We start from the raw sequence: 19,522 nt of genomic DNA on the forward strand, positions 1-19,522 counted from the left end.
ACCCCAGAGTTTACAGTTCCATCTTGGTAAGTATACACAGTAACAAAGCAAAACAGCTGAGATTAAATTGGCAAGCAAAGTAACCAAGAATATGTTCTGCGGCACAGTTTTAATACATTCCAATGAACCTCAAATTTTCTATTTATCCCTATGTAGACCTAAGTGATCCATAAATGCTTCTAAAAATTAAAAATCCTGAAACAAAGACATATTAAAGTGAATCTCTTCACTGGATCCCGATTGTATTTCAAATAAACCATTTTCTATGCCTTCTTGTTACCATAAATATGTTGAGGTTCTCTCCCAGACTTGTGTGCAATCCCTGAAGGAATTGCATGCCTGACTCTGGCTCGTGAATGGAAGAATGCCATCAACAAGATCCCCTCAATTTCCTTCATTCTGTAGCCTATGAGCCTCTAAAGCCACTTGTCTGTGAGGATGTGACTAGTACCTGTCATTCTCCGGAGATGCATGCTGGATTTGAATCCTGGGGCTAGGAGGTCGCCTCCTATCTAGGGAGGGGGACCATCTACCCCTGTTTGCCCAGTGAACAAGACAGGAAAAAAACAGGACATTTAGTAACTCTTAAAATAAAATAATATACAGAAGAGTAGGACTGGAATATTGCCCCCAAAAGTAAAAATGTTCATTCTTTGCTCTATAATTCAATTTGATAAACTTAGATAAGTTATAATTATATGAGAATGTGAAATCTGAAAACTTGCAAGTGAGTTGAGAAATATTAGGGGAATTTTTGAACATGTCTGTTATTGTGTTTCATTTTGAAATGTGTCTATCTATATTTCTATACAAAAGTAAATGTGAATATGGTTAAATTTGGAAAGATGCGTATTTAGGGACATAACTTTTGTTTAAGTAAGTTGAATGAGTCACTCACGCTAACTGACATCAGCCCTTGAAATTACTAGTGACAAGATGAAGTATGCAAATTTAGCTCAAAGGAACAAGTTATATGTTAGATAAAATAAAAATTCCACTCAGTGTAGGAACCATGACATGAAAAAATAACTCATAAGAAGGCTACCTTCAACAAGTTTTCTTGTAGAAAACTACAGAGCCAGTTACCAACAAATTGAAGTGAGAACTAAAGATAAAAGAAATGGGACATTAAAAGTTCTGTTGATCTGTATTTATAAATGTGTCTTTGAGTTCATTGAACATTTTCTCTTTATTTCAGCATTTATAATAATATTCTTATGAGTAATAACTTGAACAAAATCTTTTTTATTATTAAATCATTTTGAGATTCAGATTGTGTATATCCACAATTATTTATAAAATCTAGTTGAATGATTAAAGGAAACAAAACAACTGAACATGTCAGGCTTAGACATTTCATATACTAATCCTCATCTCAATGTTATAGTCAAAACGTGTCTCTGGATATTGGCTTCCTCGTATTCACCAAGGGGCTAATTTGAAAAGTTTCATAACTACGGAAAGGACATGAAGGTAGCAGCTGAATTAGAGGAAATCTCCATTCTTGCCCATAAACTTTCCTTTTTTGATTTATTTGACAATTTGAACACAAGAGGAAAAGCTGTCAGTGTGTGCCTAAGGCGTCTGAGATCCGCAGGCACTGGTTACTGTGAGCCTGCCAGATGGCTAGCTTTCATCAAACTTGTACAAACAGCATATTCAATTGCTCTTAGCAGACATACATAACAGGTTATTAACTGAAGAAAAAACCATGTGCCACTTACTACTCTTCAACTTGGAGAGTGGTTATTATATTTATAACACAATGAGATAATTCTAATTACTTAATCATTTTGTTGTTCATAAAATTGGTCAATTCATTCTGAATTTATTTGCTAAACCTGCTTAGCAATTCGAAATTTTTTTCAATTCCAGCAAATCTCCAGCTTCTTTTTCTCTAGTCTTTCTGCTTGACAAATCTTTTGATATATTAATTCACACTGGAATCACTGGAAACTGGGATTGGTTGACATAAAATGTAAGTAAGCAGCACAAACTCTCTTTGTTTTGTATACTGAGTAAACTGTCTATCTGCATTCCGTGTATATAACTTTTAAAGCAAGCTAAACTGCAGGGCATCCCTTGTTGCTTGGCATGTCCAAGTAATGGAAATTTACTCTTCCAGAGGCATAAGGATTACACTCATAGATGCCAAGTATCCCAGGCAGAGTGCTGGCATATAGTTCTTTTATTTATTATTGCTTCCTTGGATATCAGGGAATTGTTTGAAATTTAGTACAGTTTTGTAAAAAGGAAGTCATATCATATGTTATCAAAGTATTCATATGTTAAACACTAAAGCTTAACTCCTTGTTCATGGGTCAAGTAGAAGCCTCTGGAAAATTTTTAGTTCCAATGCTGTTCAGCCACCACAGTTGGAGTGGTGTCATTTTCTCTAGGAAGGTAAAAAGTTGGAAAATAATACCTAATTTGCAGTCCCTATAAAAACCATTAGAGTACATATGAAAGAGGTTAAAAAATAAATCTCATATATATTGAATGATAAACTCTAGTGCTACTATAGATTTTAAAGGTGAGGATTCCTAGATTCTAATAGTGGACAATAGTCTTCAGAAAATGTAGCACAGAATTCAACTAAAGTAAGCTATTTAAAAACACATGAACAATATCTATACCTATAGTATTTCTACAGATACATAGTTGTATTAAGCATCTGAAGATGATTGGAAACTTAAAAATAGAGTTAGCAGTTTCTTTTAATGTAATAATTTTAACTTGACAGGATTACGAGTGATCTTGCTTCTGGAGGCGGGGATTCCAGTCCTTGTGTTTATTTAAACATAAAAGTACAGGGAACATGAAGAAAAATAACATAACCATGACACATGCAGTGAAAAGCTGTGATGGAGGGAGGTGTACATTTAGAACGAGCAACTGTGAATTCCAACTTTCAAGAGGCAACTTTGAACAAGTACTTGGCATAACACACGTACTTCTTAATTCTCAAGGTCCTTCTGGATATGCTGATATGTAGCATCATCACACAACTTTTGCTTTTCCCCCTAATCTTACTGAATACGAAAGAGCAGGATCAATTTATACCCATATTTAACCCCCAAATAAATATTATATTTCAATTTCACATATTTGAAAGTTTTAAATATACTAGAACATTTTTTACTTTCTATTTTTGTAGGAAAAAAACTAAGATCTTTTTCTGCTTGTCTCTCCAATTCTTATGTATTAAGAAATAGATCTCAACTTCTAGTTTCAAGTCACAAGCTAATAAATCTGTAAATTTTAGATATCAAATATCAAATTGAAGTAAACAAGCCTCTTCTTGGTTTTCTTCCCAGATAGCCTACTTAATGTAGCTTCACGTTTTGGAAATGATTAGTACATTTCACAAGGTGTTGTAAACTCACCAATGTAGGAGCAACTACTTGTTGAACAAATATTTTATATTACTATCATTGATACAAAAAGTCAGGATTCCCATTTTCTAATAGTCTATCATATCCTTCAGTAGACATATCATAGAATTAATAAGCAGTATATGATCTTGGACTTTGTGGTCAAGTGCATCCTCCAGGTATATCTCCTTCTCCAGGTATTTCTTTATAGATCTAGGAGTCAGTAAGTACAAAAGGTTCTAGGCTTAGACCAGGTTACAAACAATAAGTACCTTATGTGTATGTATGGACTAGTGGATACATAAGGTTAAGATATGCCTTTTTTTTCTCTAGCAGAAATGTAAAGAGTAAATGTGTGTGGCTTAATGTATAATTACTTGTATGCATACATAACTTCCATGGGAGCATAAAAGCATAGTATGAAAAAATACCTTAATTATCTATAAGAAAAAGGATATAGAGATGTAAGTTATTCATACCAGAAATAACAACTGTCAAAACCATTTCTGATATATTAAAATAGAAACCAAAGCCAAGTGAGTTAACTGATTAATCTAGTATGTATTTTCATTGGGAATTTTCATTATTCATAGCCTTTCAAAATCATTTTCCAAATCTTGATTTAAACTAAGTTTCATTTAAAAAATTAATACATATATTTTTAATACAAAAGTTTTTCTGGCCAGGTGGTGGTGGCACATGCCTTTAATCGCAGGACTCAGGAGGCAAAGCCAGGCGGATCTCTATGAGTTCAAGGCCAGCGTGGTCTACAGAGAGAGATTCAGGACAGGCATCAAAACTACGTGGAGAAACCCTATCTCCAAAAAAAAAAAAAAAAAAAAAATCTGATGATTTATAAATGTCATGTCAATTTATAGTGCTTGGCTTTTTGGTAGGAATTTCCTTTTCCTTGGACCTCTTTCAAGTAACTCCTACCTTCCAAGCTAAAGGATCAGCAACCAGCGACTTAGCCATTTCCGAATACATCAACTCATCTTATAATGGACATAGCCCATGCTTCTATGAGTTGGTGAATTTTCAGCTTCTCTACTAGCAAACTCAACCCTATAGGCACAGATTGCAAACTTTCTCGTTGCATTTATGGTAACAGTTTAGATCATTCATGTTTTACCTCCTTGAATCTAACTCTCAACTGGCCCCAAATTTATGGATGAAAGAGAGAGTGGTAAGACTGTTACCCCAAATTAAACACAAATTGAAGAGAATAATGTTATCAGCAGATACAAAAAATACAAATATCATGTGCTCTCTGAACTTAGAGCTTTATAACATCACAGAAGCAAAGAGTTTCTAGATAGAGATAGCAGTGGATTAATGGAAATATGGCATACAGATTTAGATTTTATTGTGGGTTTTTTTTTGGTTGTTAGATTTGTTTATTTCTCTATTTCTTCCTCCCTTCCTTTATTTCTTTTGAGATAGGGCCTTACTATGTAGTCCCTGCTGGCCTGGACCTCCCTTTGTAATAGGCAGGCTTCAATTTCACAGAGATCTACCTGCCTCTGCCTCTCAAGTGCTGTGATTAATGCATTCACCACCATATATGACCAGATTTAGTTTTCCAAGAAAAACTGTGTGGGCCCAGAAAATGGTAAACAGTTATATGTATGACCAGAAAAAGAAAGGAATTCATGTGTGTGGGAGGTGAGACTAATTGAAGAAAGATTTGGCCTAAACTTTTCAAGAATGAAATAATTGTTAAGCTGACAACAAAACCAAAGCTTTATCTTAATCTTAATTGGAAATTTGCAAGATAAAATATAAATCAGACAACTATCACACTGGACTGGGGAGTTAATGGGATCGGAAGGGCTGAGAGTGGAACTGAAGAAGAATTCAGTTCAGGTAGAATTTACTTTGGTGAAGTTAATAGCATTCCCCGGCTCTGAATTAGGAGCTAGAGAAGTATTTACATATGAAGTGGCTAGTTATAAGCCCTGGTTAACTGTTCTTTTTTGTTTGTTTGTTTGTTTGTGTTGAGAGATAGTCCCCTTTTCTAGTTCCAAGGGCTCTTAAACTGGCTGTGTTGCCTAGGCTGACTTCAAATTGATCACCCATCAGCTCCAGCTGATAAAGTTCTGGAATCACAGGCCTGCCTGTACTACTTCACCTAGCTAGCTGTATATGACACTCATCAAATGTGAAGAACACAGAGCACAAACATGAAATAGTGAAGGTTAGCTGGACATTTTAATGCACCGAGTGTCTAGACATCATTTAGAAAACTGGGTTCAGTTCTAGGGAAGGACAACCTGTCCAAGCTAACCACAGGGGAACAGGGAGGAGTAGGCGTAGAAACAAGGTGAGGATTTCCCCTTAAAGAATAAAAAAGGTAAAGAAACTGGCAGAAGGGACTGTGTCTAAGAGCCATTTAAGAAGAGCTATTGCCGGGCGGTGGTGGCACATGCCTTTAATCCCAGCACTCAGGAGGCAGAGCCAGGCAGATCTCTGTGAGTTCGAGGCCAGCCTGGTCTACAGAGAGAGCTCCAGGAAAGGCGCAAAGCTACACAGAGAAACCCTGTCTCGGAAAACCAAAAAAAAAAAAAAGGGGGGGGGGACACTTTAGGGAGCACAGATTCAAGTGACTGGTAAATAAGATTTAACAGTCAGGGTGACAACATAGACCATGAAGGGTTTCTGGCACAGCAATTATGTGGGGTAAGGGTGGGTTGCTTAAAAAAAAAATACAGGTAGCAAGTAGAAAACACTTTCACAAGCTTGCAGTAAGGTAGTGATTATGATGTCAGGTCATATGAGAACCCCCATCCTCCATAAAAAGTAAGCACCCTCCCATCTCTGTCTCTGATTGTATAAGACTTGTTCATTTTTAAACATAGTAAAGAAAAAGCTAAGAGCCATCAGAGTAACTCCCTCCCAATCAGGGGAGCAAGAGAACTGGGTTTTTTCTAATAGACAATGTACATGGGAGAAGCTTCTAACCAGCCAGGACTCTCTTTCCAAACAGCACTCCTACATGCAAGGACTCTAGCTACTCAAAACGCCTGTGAGCCTGGGCTGAAATACCTAAGAGAGGGAGCACACTGCTTTTCCTTCAAAAGCCTAGTAAATTCTGCTGATATATATTGGGTTTGTTTGACAATTGCATTAACATCAATAAAAATTTGTTTTCAAATTAGCAAGGGTGCTTAAAGAAATGGGAGTTGTTACAACAAACCATGAATAGTAGCAAAAATGAGTCAGAATCCTAACTCTTAAACTTTAAAACAGTATTTGGGAAGGCTGTGGAAATAATAGTACTATCTTAAGAAAATGAAGTTGAATTCTAAGAATGTGTTCAGCACTTATCATATATGTATGTGATTTATATGGGTGTGTGTGTGTGTGTGTGTGTGTGTGTGTGTGTGTGTGTGTTGGAAATTAATATAGTAACTTATCTAGTAAGGTTTTTAATCAACTAAAGGAAAGAAGAATCCAAAGGCTTCTAAGCCTCCTTTGTCCTGTACTCCATGCGATTTTAGAGGCATCCTGCAAGGTGGACAATTCCCACAGTTCATATAGCTGTGCCTGCTTCATAATGGCTCACAGATGTATGCACAAAAGGATCCTGTCTTTAAAACAACATTCAACTACATTTTCAGCATTTTTCTTTTCCTTTCAAACAACAACAACAAACTATTGTTTATTTTCTTAGCAGCCAAGTGACCTCATCAAACTGAGAAGCATTGATCATTCTACCCTCTGCAGATGTTTTCATGGAAACTTTCTTTTTCTTCAACGTACAAGAGTATAGGTTTTCAATCCACTTCTGTTTTGTCTTATACTAAAGGTGAGTACTACATTCAGAGTTCACAACAATCTGTGCAATAATTATGATTAGCCTTTCTGTATATAAATTAGCCCTCTTTAAGAGTATATTTCAGAGATTTAAATTAATGGACACACAGATTTGTGCTAACTGTGGCTTCAGTATCTCAAGAGCACATATGTGAGACTTATGCTGTTCAATAAAGTAACCAGAAGAATGTGACAAGTCCAAATTATGGTGTGTTGTAAATAAAATATTCAAGACTTACCATGCAAAGGTAAATATACACCATCTCCCTCATGGCTAATACTGATATGTCATAATGCTATCTAGTGCTAGGTTGGGCTTTGTTATGATTTTTAATGTGGTTACAGAGAAATTTAAAAACACACACATGGCTTCAACTATATTTTTATCAGGGAGTACTCATCTAAACATTAAAAATTTCAGGGTACTGTTACAGTCAGAAAATTCCACTCACCCAATCATTTAATATTTATCATAAATGAAAAAGAAATAATAATATGAAACCCATTAAAATTTATTGATGGCATCTTTGTAATTATTTTTTGGGACAGGATAATATATGACAAAATAAAACAGTAATACTTTCAGCTACAGTTTTGCAATAGTCTATAGTTGTTTCCACTAAATGTGCTAAAACAAATGCAAGGGATGCAATATAAACTAATATAATTTCATGTACTGGCTGGCTCTGTGTGTCAACTGGACACAAGCTAGAGTCATCAGAGGAAGGAGCCTTAGCTGAGGAAATGCCTCCATGAGATCCCACTGTAAGGCATGTTCTCAACTAGTGATCAATGGGGGAGGGCCCAACCCATTATGTTGGTGCCATCCCTGGGCTGCAGTTCTGGGTTCAATAAGAAAGCAGGCTGAGCAAGCCAGGGGAAGGAAGCCAGTAAGCAGCTCCCCTCTATGGCCTCTGCATCAGCTCCTGCCTCCAGGATCCTGCCCTGTTTCAGTTCCTGCCTGATTTCCTCCTATGGTGAACAATAATGTGGAAGGGTAAGCCAAGTAAACCCTTTCTTCCCTAACTTGCTTTTAGATCATGGTGTTTTGTTCTAGCACTAGAAACCCTATCTGCGACATTTCAGTTTTCCTATTATAAATGTTATACCTATTAATAATGCAAAACAGGTTTGTAGTATAATCTTCTGAAGATCTACTGTTTAAATCCAAGAAATAAACATCTCCTAGGCTATAAAGATTAGTAATAAGGAAGTTTAAACAATGCCTGGCAAGAGCTATGTTAGTATAACCCTATGTTTTTCTTCAGAGTTTGAAGAAGTCATCTATACATTTCCTGTGAATGACATCTAACTTAAAAAGGACAGTGATTAAAACCAAGATTATCAGTTATAACTAAATTTACAGGAATATAAAGCTTCATAATAAGGGAACAATTGTTTCTTACACTTATAATTAGAAGACAATATGATATACTATTTAACTGACTGTGTCTAGATCAAAATTAGTACTTATTAATCAATCCCATAAACGCTTCAAGAAAAATGATCTACGTGTATACATGTTATATGTATTTATTTTTAGAAGATCTCATGAAATCTATGATTTTTTTTAAAATATAATTTAACATAATTTATCGAAAATGTGGGTTAATTTGAAAGTGCTAAAGATAATAGTTTATCTCAAAAAACTCTTTATTTTGACTTTATGAAAGATTATTGTGAGATCTATAAGCATTATTTATCAGCACAACTATCAGGGGAGCAATATTCACCCTTCAAATAACTCACTAACCTATGGCCTTATCAGCATACCGAGGATCCTTGAGTCACAGAAACAATACAACTGAACAGAAACAAAAAGAGAAGCAGCAGCCAGAAGCATTTACAAGTTACACCAAACCATTTGCAACAACATTCATAGAAATATGCATATGTGTGCTTCACACATACCCACATACACATATCCCTACACAGATGCATACTAAGGGAAGGAAATGCAGACAGCAAGAATGTGGGCATGAGTGGATAAATTTGTGGGACTCACATGAAACAAAACAGAGCGGTTCAAAAATAAAGTCACTGTACAAATGATAAGAAAATTCAGAAAGTCTTTATTTTATACCTTTCTCGTTCTGGTGAATGCAAACTAGTGTCTGGTCTCAAGCAGTTGGTACTAGCACTCTTAGCCCTGGCAAGGGAGGGCTGTAGCTCACTAGTGCCAGTGCATTACATCCAGTGGGAAAAGAGAAAGACAAAGGAAAGAAAGGAAGACCATGTTAGAGAGGAAAGCATAAAATAATGTTCTCATTACATAGAATGTCGAATCACCAGGATTCAGTTCATAAGGGTGTGAGAGAGCCACAGGATGACAGTGGAGACTTTTGTTTAGAAGGTAAACAAATATTATGCTTAAATTGCATTGCATAATTTTTTTAAAAAAAGAAAAGAATCTCAGACTGAAATATGACACTAAATCACACCTACTTATGAAAAAAAAAAACTGGATACAGGAAGCATTTAAAATAAAATGCCTAAAACTTCATTACCAAGGACAGATGCCACACCAAAACAAAATGAAGGACATCAGAGTAGAAATAACCATCCAGCTCCACTCCTTCGGTTCACAGCACTAGACAAGGGAAGTGGGGGACTTCACTTCCTGATGCTCTTACCTAACAGGTAACTCATTAGTCAATCTCTGCACTCTTGAGTTACAACAATCAGGCTGAAAGGGAATGTCCTGTCTAGTCACCGATCTGGTCTTAGTACGTGCAGGCAGGATTGTGCTTCAGAAATCAAAGTCACCACAAGTAAAACAAAATGAAATTAATCACCATAACTGCAAATCAACAGGCAAAATGAAAATAAGCAGAATTCTGACTTCTGAATTGTGTTTCATTTAGATGATTATTCCACAACGTATTTTTATAATTAAATCAGTTTTTAGATAGCTTTAAAGAGAGTCAGCTTCCTAGACAATTAATTCAAAGCATAAGGTAAATGACACATGAGGATGTAACGTTTGTTATTTTCATTGGCTGGGTTGGGGGTTAGTTCAAGCAGAGCTCATTGCTATGGCTCTTACCTGTTAATCCAATGATAGTCGTTTTGTAACAAAGGCATCTTGGGTGGTAATATTTTAGAGTGCCTAACAAGATGTCTGGAACATGGCAACACAAACACATAGAAAAACAAACAAAAACATACATGAAATAAATTTCACTACCACACAAAGGAAGTAGTAGGCCCAAATAAACTAGGTACAAGGGGTTTTGCTAGTTTTCTTAAAGAAGTCACAAGAATTATTTCAAGAAAGGATCAGAATTAATAAAATATGAAGTCACAGGTTATATCATATTACTTTAAGTTATAATTTATGTTTCTTATTTTGGAAAATATCTGATTGGATTGTACTTCTATAAAAATTTGCAAAGGAATTGCTTCAAAAGTTAATTTTTTTCAAGCACTTTCTAATGGATCTACATGATGTCAGAAACAAAAAGGAAAACAGCATAAAATTTACTGTATAAATATCTTGTCTTTGAACCATACTGACTGAAATCCAGAAAATTCAGGTCAAGACTCTAAATTTCTATACAAACAAAATGGGAGAAATATCATCACTTAAGCAGGGTGCTGTGATAATTAAATGGATAATAATTATGAAGTACCTAGGACATTCTAAGGCAGGTACAGCAATTCCTGCATACTATGGCACCTGAGAACTTTCACATGAAAAATATAATTTATGATAGTTTGTTGAAAATTGATTAGCATAACATAGTTTTTTAATACTTCATTTTTTGAAAATAAGCACAATAGGGACTTAATTCACAGTTTTAATCTCTACTTAGCTCACAATCTATAATTGGTTCAATAATTCAGAGAATAAACTGTTAAATTTTGTGAGATAAGATTACAGTAAGTTTAGTATGTTTTATTTTGAAAGTATTACTTAACAATTTGGCCATAGAAAGTAATAGTTTTAATAAACTTCTAAAATTAATATGAAATCAACTATATTATATATTCATACAGATATGAGCTTATGTATGTATACAAATATAGATAAAATGTTTTTATAAATGCATGAGTGCAAAATAAGGAAGATATTAATATACATGCATGTACATATATTTGAACTCATGTTTTCTCTGCCCTTAAACATTTAGCAATAAGTATTAAGGGGTAGAAGAAAGGGAAACTTTTGAAAATTCTAGAATAAACAAAATAAATATTATAATGCAGTTGCAATAAAAACTGCAATCAGCAGTTTTACTGGAACCAACACTACCATTATAAAAATGGTATATAAAGACGGTAGAGTTGTCAGCTGTAACACTTGGTGCACATCTGTACATTCAGCTGGAAATGCTAGTATTCCTACATCTGTGGAGGTATCAGTCAATAGGTTTGATCAGCCTCAGATTTACATTTATCAATATATATATATATATATATATATATATATATATACATATAATTTTCATATATATGAAAATTACCTATATCAATATCTATAAAAACAGAGAGTTGATACTGTTAAACAATAAAGATATAAGGAATTTGGAATAATTCGTGAAACATTTATATAAAGGGTGAGATCATGTTAAATGATGCAACTAGAGGCAAGACATATTTTTGAAAGCCCTGATACTTCACCTTGAAATGTAAAAGATTAAGAAATGAAAAGATGCCTCTTTTATTTAGACTACTGGTGTGCATCTCAGGCACAAATTAGACACATCCATGAATAGGAAAGCATGTATGCATCCTTTTTCCTTTCTTAATAGTTGCAGTCACACAGACAGAAATAGGAGAAAACTTGCAGAATTTATAAACAATTCATTGTTATTTAGAAACATTTGCTTGGATGAGCAGCTAACAAGCCTGAACTTTTAGCATAATAAATAATTTAAGGTAATTTAAAAACATTTATAATTTTCTATTTTTCCATCAGTTGATACATAGAACTAACATTTCCTCATTTTTCAAGTGTCCCTACAAAATGAACTCAATAGCAATTAGCAGCTGAATAATTTTAGATGAGTAAATTTAAAAAAAAAAATTCCCACTATCCCAGTCATGATCAAATATTTGATCAGAACCGCATGTCCATCAGGGACATGGTAAATCCTAAATTTCTCTCTGTATTCTGGATGTGGTGTTTGCATGTCTTTCCTTTAGTTTTTTCACACTTAGGAGAGCCTGTGCACTTTTTAATAATTTAATACTTCCAGACAGTCTGTTGACTGCAAACTGACAGCAATGATTTGGCTCCCTCGAATCGACAGGTAATCCTTAAAAAGTGATTTTTATCAGATTTTAAATTCAAGATACAAGGCTAACATAGTGCATCATGCTTTAAGCAGGGGAGTATAATGTCCTCTTTCCTCTAAGAGGTATGGCACTGCTGTTTGTCCTCATGAGGAAGTTTATCTTGCAGCATTTAAACTGGTAGAGGCAGGGGCATTAAGGTACCCGAAGCTTAGCCACTAAAAACAAACTGAAAACATTTAAATAAAAACAGACAGAACAATAGAACATAAATTATAGCAGATTCCAAAAGGAAACATTTGTAAGGCTAAAGCAACAAAACCACAGTCATAAAAACAGTAAACCTGCCATGCACGGAAGATCAGAACTTTTGTGACTAGACAGGTGTCTTACCCCCACCTGTGAAGAGGGTGAGCGCACAAGAAGCCTTTAAAATCTGAATTGTAGAAACTGGTTCCTGGGTTTTATGGGTGTGAAAATATTTCCAAAGGGTCTCACCAGTCTCTGAATTTTTGAATATACTGATGTCGAAGTGGTCTGCTTTAAATGAATTAAAAATGTTTTTGAAAGATTTGCCTAATCTCCATATGAAATAATGCAACTTTTGAATAGTTGGGGGAATTCTATGTGTAAGGAGAGACGGAATAGCAAAATGGAAAGCGAGTCATCACACACAGTCACCATTACCAAAGCCCTGTATTTACCTGGTCGTGTGTAGGCATTCTGCACTTCGTCCTCGTTTTGCTCTGGGCAGCATGAGAAGCTCACTGCACAGACAGGATGGGTGGTGGGTGAAACAGATAAATCATGAGGCATTAGATGACATGGGTTGTGCCAATGGTATGCCAATGAAAACATGAAAAGGGAAGAAACCAGATTGTCTGCACTAGCATATTTGCTTGAGAGGTTAAACAAAAAAATAAACATGACAGCATTAAAAAATTCAAACAATAGAGTACAAACATTATGGCTGAAGTCCTAACTGTTGCTGACTGACTCCTTAGTGACTCAAAATAGTTTTATAAGACATAAAAAGGTAAGAAGAACAATCATTCCCCACAAAAGTATAGGAACACATTTCCAAGTACAGTCATTTCAGTAAACTTCAGTTTGACCTTTCAGATATTAATGGAAAATAAGTGGTTTTATTTCTTTTTTAGCAACTTAACAACATGATGATTTCCTAGTCATTAGAAGCCACTGAGAATGCAGTATCATATTATGTTTTTCTTAACTAGGCTTTTTTCTAAAATAAATATTTTTTTCTCTATAATCAAATTATCTTAATTATATTGATTGCCTTGGACAGGCAGCTTCTTGCTTCTTGTCGCCTCACTACTATTCACAATGACCCAGGTGAATGTTGGCTATGCAGGACTCACTCTCTCATTCAAGTGAGCAATATGAAATCCTACTCCTTAGACCATTTCTGTCCCCCAGTATCCAATGTGATTCACAGGTGAAGGCCACAGCAGCACTTCCCATAGTAACTTAAAGATGCTCAGCTTGGGCTCTGTGTCCTTGAGTCCATCATATCCATAATTCAACACCACTGTCCTTTCTCTACTTCCCCCTGACCTTTCCTCCACTTTGAAAAACCAGAAGAGAACATTCAACAAGGTGAGTCTCATTCAAATTTGAATCAGATCCTGCACTACTTAGGCTAATCCAGTACATCCGTGTGGTTACTTTGATGAGAATGTCTGTGGGCATGAAGAAAAACATGTTTGTTATATGGATTCCTATGAATGATTTCCACAAGATAACAGTTCATTAATAAATGAAGAATTCATAATTTGTACACATCCATATAATAATCTATCTCCATATTTTGTATTTCACAGACATTCATGAGAAGACACTTGATTTAGAAAAAACTGGCATATATCAAGACATTATTGAAGTTTTCAGAGTCTGCAGTAGAAACAACCTTTGAGATGACCTTTATCAAAATCATTTTAATTATATAAACAATGTATTTTTTTTTTGAGACAGGGTTTCTCTGTGTAGTTTTGGTGCCTGTCCTGGATCTCGCTCTGTAGACCAGGCTGGCCTCGAACTCTCAGAGATCCACCTGGCTCTGCCTCCTGTGTGCTGGGATTAAAGGTGAGTGCCACTGCTTGCCTGGCTAATAATGTATTTTTTTTATAATAGCAATAAACAACATTCCAAACATGTGACCCATAAGGGAAAATATTTTAAAATTGCTCATGTAGGCTTTCTTCTATTAGGTCAGAATCTAAGTTAATGAAACTTCGGGACTAGATAAGCACAATTGAAAGACATAAATATTAGTAACACCTTGACTGCATATCTTCCAGAGGTGCACGTGTGTAAGAATATCGAAACTGTTGGAGAGAAGTTCAGTTTCAAATGACATAATTTAACTCTTTCACGCACCATGTTGCCATATTTGCATAGATTAAAACAGAACAAAGACTGCAGTGTTGAGATTATACTGTATAGTACTGAGATTATGCTTTAGGAAAGTACCTGTCTTGTTCTGATGAATACTGACTTTCCATATGTCGGGATCTGTGATCGACTGGACTTCGGGAGGCATCATGGTGTCTGGTTGGAGAACGTGACCTTCGTGTTGGATGAATTTCATCTAAGCTCCTAAAATATTCCATAGAAATTCATGTGACAACGTTTATAGTTTTCCAAAAACTATCAACAGATGAACAGAGAAGGATACAAAAACTGGCTAACATATGACCCGAGATAAAAGTGTTGACATGACACCCAAGTTTATTCAATGAACTAAGAGAATATATTTTTATTTTGCCTATGTTGCATTTTTCCAACATGGTTTTATATCAATATAAAAAAAAGGACCACAATTTTCATTTGTATTATTACAGCTTCAGAAGTATGTTCAGAGTCAGATGAAATAGAACACACACACACACACACACACACACACACACACACACACACACACGGAGTGAGAAAGAGAGAGAGAGAGAGTTCTTTCACCACTTATAAAGAGCTTCAAAGAGATAATACTATATAAATCCATTCTTTCAGAAAACTGCCATTTAGTCTTTGCATTTTTTTTTCTTCCCATGCTGAACTCTTTGATCCCTTGTGCAATAAGCAATATTCTGCTAACAAATGGCAAAACGCCTCTAAATTGGTTGGCTAAATCACCATTTCATTGCAATTTCACCTACAGTAAACTACACTGTAGTATAAGAAAAGACAGTGCTGTCAAGAACAGTAAGCCTGTTCCCAACCTACCTCTGTAATGGCACATTTGGTAAACGTGAGCGCGGCCTTCCCTGCTCATCGCCGCGAAGAGGAGACACTGAGCGTGAGCGGTGATGAGCCGATCTTTGCTGCTCTGGGACTGCTAATGTTGTTGCTTTACTCTCTCTAGCACTAGATCTATAACCCACTGACAAGAATATACAAAAGGAAACCTCGTTAGGACTTTTTATGGCAAAAATTAACATGGAAAGAATGAAACTGTATCAAAGCAGCCACCAACCTTCTAATGTTAATGCCATGCAATCAGTATTATTAGTCTTATCTCCCAAAGCTTTAAATATACAGACAGAAAGTGTATGCTAAAACATGCAGAAGAACACGTGACAGTTAGGCTCAAAGCTACCATGAAGCTACCAAACAGTAACAGGACAGTCTTATGCCTCAGACATTAGGTTGTGTTGGGGCACAATTTTAATTTAAAAAAGTGACTGAGTTATTGACTTTCAGCAACATAAATCAAGCAGCTAGAAAACTATCATTAATATACAAGTCAATGATTAGAAATCTGTCATTTCTTCAAATTTAATTACTTTTAATTATTCTTTTTTGTGGTAGTGGTGGTGGAGGTGGTGTGTGTGTGTGTGTGTGTGTGTGTGTGTGTGTGTGTGTGTGTTTATGCAACTGCTCATGTATGAGTAGGTGTGTGTACGACCAGAGGTCATCATGAAGCATTTTCCTCTGCTGTGTTTCACCTTATTGAGAAAAGGCATCTCACTGACCCTGGAGACCATCTATTCTGTTTGGCTAGCTGGCCAGTGAGCTCTGGCAATCCTCCATCTCCACTCCCTTAACATTATGTTCACACATGTCAACATAACTCTTTGGGCTTGTGCTGAAAACTTTATGGACTTAGTCATCACTCCAACCCCTAAATTGTTCTAAAGGACAAACCACTTAGTCATATTACAAATGTAGTCATTACAGAAGCATTCTAACCATTTTCCTTGAAAATGAAAACATCCCACATTCGTTTTTATGAGCAAAGAAGGGTAGCTGACTTCTACTATTACAAATACTGTTTGTGATATTTGCAGGCTATAAATACAAATTTCAAAGGTACCTAATGTATGAGTGGAGCTCCTAATGACAGTGAAGCAGAGAATATTAGACTTCGATTTCATCAAATCTATCCATGATATCTAATACTACCTTTCCATTCTGTTCATGAATCATCTTTAAATGAACACAGTTAACCTCACTGCACAGAAACATCAATTGTGATGGCCTTGGGACAAAATGTGTGCTGTTTCTGATTTGATTCAGACAAAAAAAATCTAAAATCCATAATCAGCTCACAGTTTAAGAGCAATGTTTTTTATGTTTTTATAATGGTCATTAATTTTCATTAGTGCTAGGAAAATAGACAACAATGTGTGGTGAAAGGCCATGGTACTTTCTTTTACAACTACATAAGAATTATATGAATAAAACAGAAATCATGTTTTATTTGGTAGCTCTTACATACTTTAATAATTTATGTCATCATACAACACTTGTAAAAGCAAGTTGATAATTAACCAATAGCTAGGCTGCTCTGACTATACCATCAGTGAGTAAATTTAAGGTGTGGAGGAGATCTTTAAGAAAGAGCAATTTGACAATGTTCAGACAAAAGAGCTCATTTCCTGGGTCAGCCTGAAATGACACTCTAATGAAAATATTATGACCTTAGTGATATAACTTAAAAATGTATATATTTTTAGTCCCTTTTCAAACAATAGTAGTTACATTGTTATTCTGTGTTTTCTGTGGAGACATACTGGTTATTCAACTATATAAATTATAATATTAATAAATTAACATGTATTGAATAAATTTCATATATTAAAAATGAACAATTTTAACATTAATTAAACATAAGGTTTAAATTATTTAAATTTTAAATGTCATCATTTAGGTAAAATTATGGTGAATCAATACTGAATTAAGAATATGAAAATCTCAAGATTTCAGTGACGGTCACAGTATGTAAATTGGATCTTTATAATTATTATGAAAACAAATAGTGATATTATATTAAGAACATATAATTTTTCTTGAGTTATTTGTATTAAATATCTTAGACATTGAGCTTTTTGTCAAGAAAGGGCTTTAGAAAAAAGAGGTATTATCCTAAAACTTTGTAGATATTGAATGTTGTTAGTAAATTTCTCTTAGGAATCATAAGCGAGTTGTGAGTTAAACAGAGAGTATCCTGAAGGTAATGTACACAATTAGTGAATTAATCAGTCACTTTATATACTGTGCTTGCTGTAACAACAGTCAAATGTTTAAAATCTGACTTTATAATAAATTATTATATCTGTAAATCAATTTATATTAATAATTACCTATATTAATGATTATTTAGTTTCATTTTAATTATAGTATAGTCATATAAATATAAAATATATACTTATTTAATTTATATTTTTGATTACTTGGTTTTATAGATTTTGTTTTGTTTTTTCGAGACAGGGTTTCTCTGTGTTGTTTTGGTGCCTGTCCTGGAACTCACTCTGTAGCTCAGTGAGGCCTCGAACCCACTACGATCCACCTGGCTCTGCCTCCCAAGTGCTGGGACTAAAGGCATGCACCACCACCGCCCAGCTGGTTTTATAGATTTTAATCATTATTGACAGCACACAAATGACTTTAAGTCATAAGTTGGAAGAAGCAGTGAACCTGTGTCTTAATTTTTTCATTTGTTCAGCTATAAATTAGAGATTTTATTCTCATTTCCTGAACTTACTGAGATGCTCCAAAAGTGGAGGATGCCATCCTTTATTCAGAGCATTTTGCATATGGGTTTCATTCCTCTCAAGCAGCTGAAACTACTTAGATTAGACAACCATCATATTCATTACTATAATGGCTGTGACTGCGGCAGTTATTAAACATATAAGGGGTGAGGAAATATGAGACTTGGTTGTTGTAGAACATTGTGAATGAATCTCTCAAGCCTCCTCAGGCCCTCTGCAATCATCCACCTCATTCTGTCTTCATAGAGGATGTTAGAAATGCAAGAGCAAATTCATAGTCACCCTCAGGTATCAGGAGCACACGGTGCTCATTAACTTGACCCCTCACTTCATAGTCACTTATCTTCATTTTATTAGTGCTTCATCTTTCCTTGACTAAAAACCGTTATGTATATTAATGCATAACATACATGTCTTTACTAAATTATATGTGTCCTAGGTATCTTTTGATGGTTCATGTATCTATATATCAGATCAAGGAAGTAGACGTCTAGGATTTTTAGGAAATTGATGATTCTGTTTATTAGTTAATAAAGTGAGATCTGAAAAAAAAACTATTACTTATTGGTTATATAAATTCTTATCTCTCAGGTTGTGGTTATTTAATTTACAGTGTGAAATGCAATTTGAAGCAACAGTTTAAGCACTGGTTTTCAATAATAAAGATTATATGTGCTATCAAACACTAGGATGACTATAAAACATCTGAGTAGTGGATAAAGGTATATTTAAAATTCAAGATTTCATAAAAGGTGTCCAAGCAAGAATCATGAGTAGTGAATCCATAGTCCATGCTGACTCCTCAGGAACTGATGTGCATATTTTATCTCAGACAAAGAATGAGGAGCCCACCACTTGAATCAATGTTTTTAGTTGGCTGTTCATTCATCCTCAACTGTCTCATTTAAGAAATTTAAAAGGTGAATATAACATGAGAAACACACATAGTAACAAATTCTATTTACATAAGTTGGTAATCACGTTAAGGCTGATCAATACCCACAAATATTTGACTACTTTCTGACCAGTAATAATCTCATTACTATCAATTTGAATATGACAATAGATTTAAATTTATAA

General features: G+C 34.9%; 1 protein-coding gene across 40 annotated transcripts in view; it reads right to left on the reverse strand.

The window, feature by feature from the left end:
- The window catches only part of Rims1 (regulating synaptic membrane exocytosis 1), a 499,782-nt gene that overhangs the window by 133,389 nt on the left and 346,871 nt on the right, over nt 1-19,522 (reverse strand). For 22 of the 40 annotated variants that reach the window (XM_036167455.1, XM_036167445.1, XM_036167454.1 and 19 more), the window contains 4 exons: nt 15,672-15,828; nt 14,922-15,047; nt 13,133-13,195; nt 9,274-9,363 (listed from right to left, as the gene is read on the reverse strand). In XM_036167455.1, the coding sequence (XP_036023348.1) occupies nt 9,274-9,363; nt 13,133-13,195; nt 14,922-15,047; nt 15,672-15,828 (436 nt within the window). Of the gene's footprint in view, nt 1-451; nt 536-9,273; nt 9,364-9,823; nt 9,938-10,236; nt 10,312-13,132; nt 13,196-14,921; nt 15,048-15,671; nt 15,829-19,522 lie in introns of all 40 variants that reach the window. The other 18 variants (XM_036167450.1, XM_036167430.1, XM_036167439.1 and 15 more) reach the window with 4 other exon arrangements.

Source organism: Onychomys torridus, chromosome 18 (assembly GCF_903995425.1).
Source record: "Onychomys torridus chromosome 18, mOncTor1.1, whole genome shotgun sequence".
In the NCBI taxonomy this organism is placed as follows: domain Eukaryota; kingdom Metazoa; phylum Chordata; class Mammalia; order Rodentia; family Cricetidae; genus Onychomys; species Onychomys torridus.